This window comes from Oratosquilla oratoria, chromosome 3 (genome assembly GCF_046742065.1).
Source record: "Oratosquilla oratoria isolate Oo_2021 chromosome 3, ASM4674206v1, whole genome shotgun sequence".
NCBI lineage: Eukaryota > Metazoa > Arthropoda > Malacostraca > Stomatopoda > Squillidae > Oratosquilla > Oratosquilla oratoria.
In genome coordinates this window covers 87,769,391-87,770,208 of record NC_134779.1, presented here as the reverse complement: position 1 = coordinate 87,770,208, position 818 = coordinate 87,769,391, and the positions used below count along the sequence as shown (strand labels likewise).

The 818-nt window shown below is 46.5% G+C and overlaps 1 protein-coding gene across 1 annotated transcript in view; it reads right to left on the bottom strand.

Moving 5' to 3' along the window:
* Positions 1 to 611: 611 nt before the first annotated feature.
* Positions 612 to 818, bottom strand: part of LOC143019336 (uncharacterized) — a 459-nt gene continuing 252 nt past the window's right edge. The window contains exon 1 of the mRNA XM_076174975.1: positions 612 to 818. This exon is cut by the window's right edge and continues 252 nt beyond it. Coding sequence (XP_076031090.1) covers positions 612 to 818 — 207 coding nt within the window.

Here is an 818-nt window from a genome sequence, read left to right as displayed (position 1 = left end):
CACGGGGCGTCCTCCTGTGACCAACTCGCTAAAGAGGATTTGCCGGGGCAGTCTTGTTTCTGGTATCCCAGCGATGTGGCCGGACCAGCAAAGTCGATGCCTCATGATGGTAGACTCCATGTTTTGGCATATGGCACTGGAAAGGACTTCATTGTTGGTGATGTGGTCCTTCCAATTAATGCAAAACATGGATCGGAGCTTCTGTTGGTGGAAGCATTCAAGTATTTTCAGATCTCTGCGATAAAGTGTACATGTTTCGCAGTCGTATGAATGTAGACAACGACGGCTTCATAAACCATTAGTTTCGTTCTGCGGGTCAGATTTTTGTTGCCGAAAACCCGTCGACACAGCTTCCCACAAGCGATATGGGCAACTGCAACTCGATCTCCTACGTTTTTTCAACGAGTTGCACTTGGAGGTAAGTAAGCTGCCAAGATCCGAGAATTGTTCGACTTGCTCCAGCGATGTACTAGAAATTGTGATATCAAATTCTGGGAGCGCTGTTCTTGGAGCCGGCTGTGTAAGAACTTTGGCTTTCTGCGTGTTCACATTCATCCCAAAACGTTGATAACCTGCAGTGAAGTTGTTGATTGACTGTTGTAGATAATCAGCTAAGTGGGAGAAGCAGCATTGTCATCCGCATACTGCAGTTCCGTGACGGTTTTGATGGTTGTTAGTTCTTTGGAGTGGAATTTAGCTAGGCTGAACAGCCCACTGTTAAGTCGATACCTGATGTTAACGCCTGGGTTGTCAGATGTAATCTCGTACATCATTGCAGCAAGATACATGGCAAAGAGTGTTGGATCCAGGATACAACC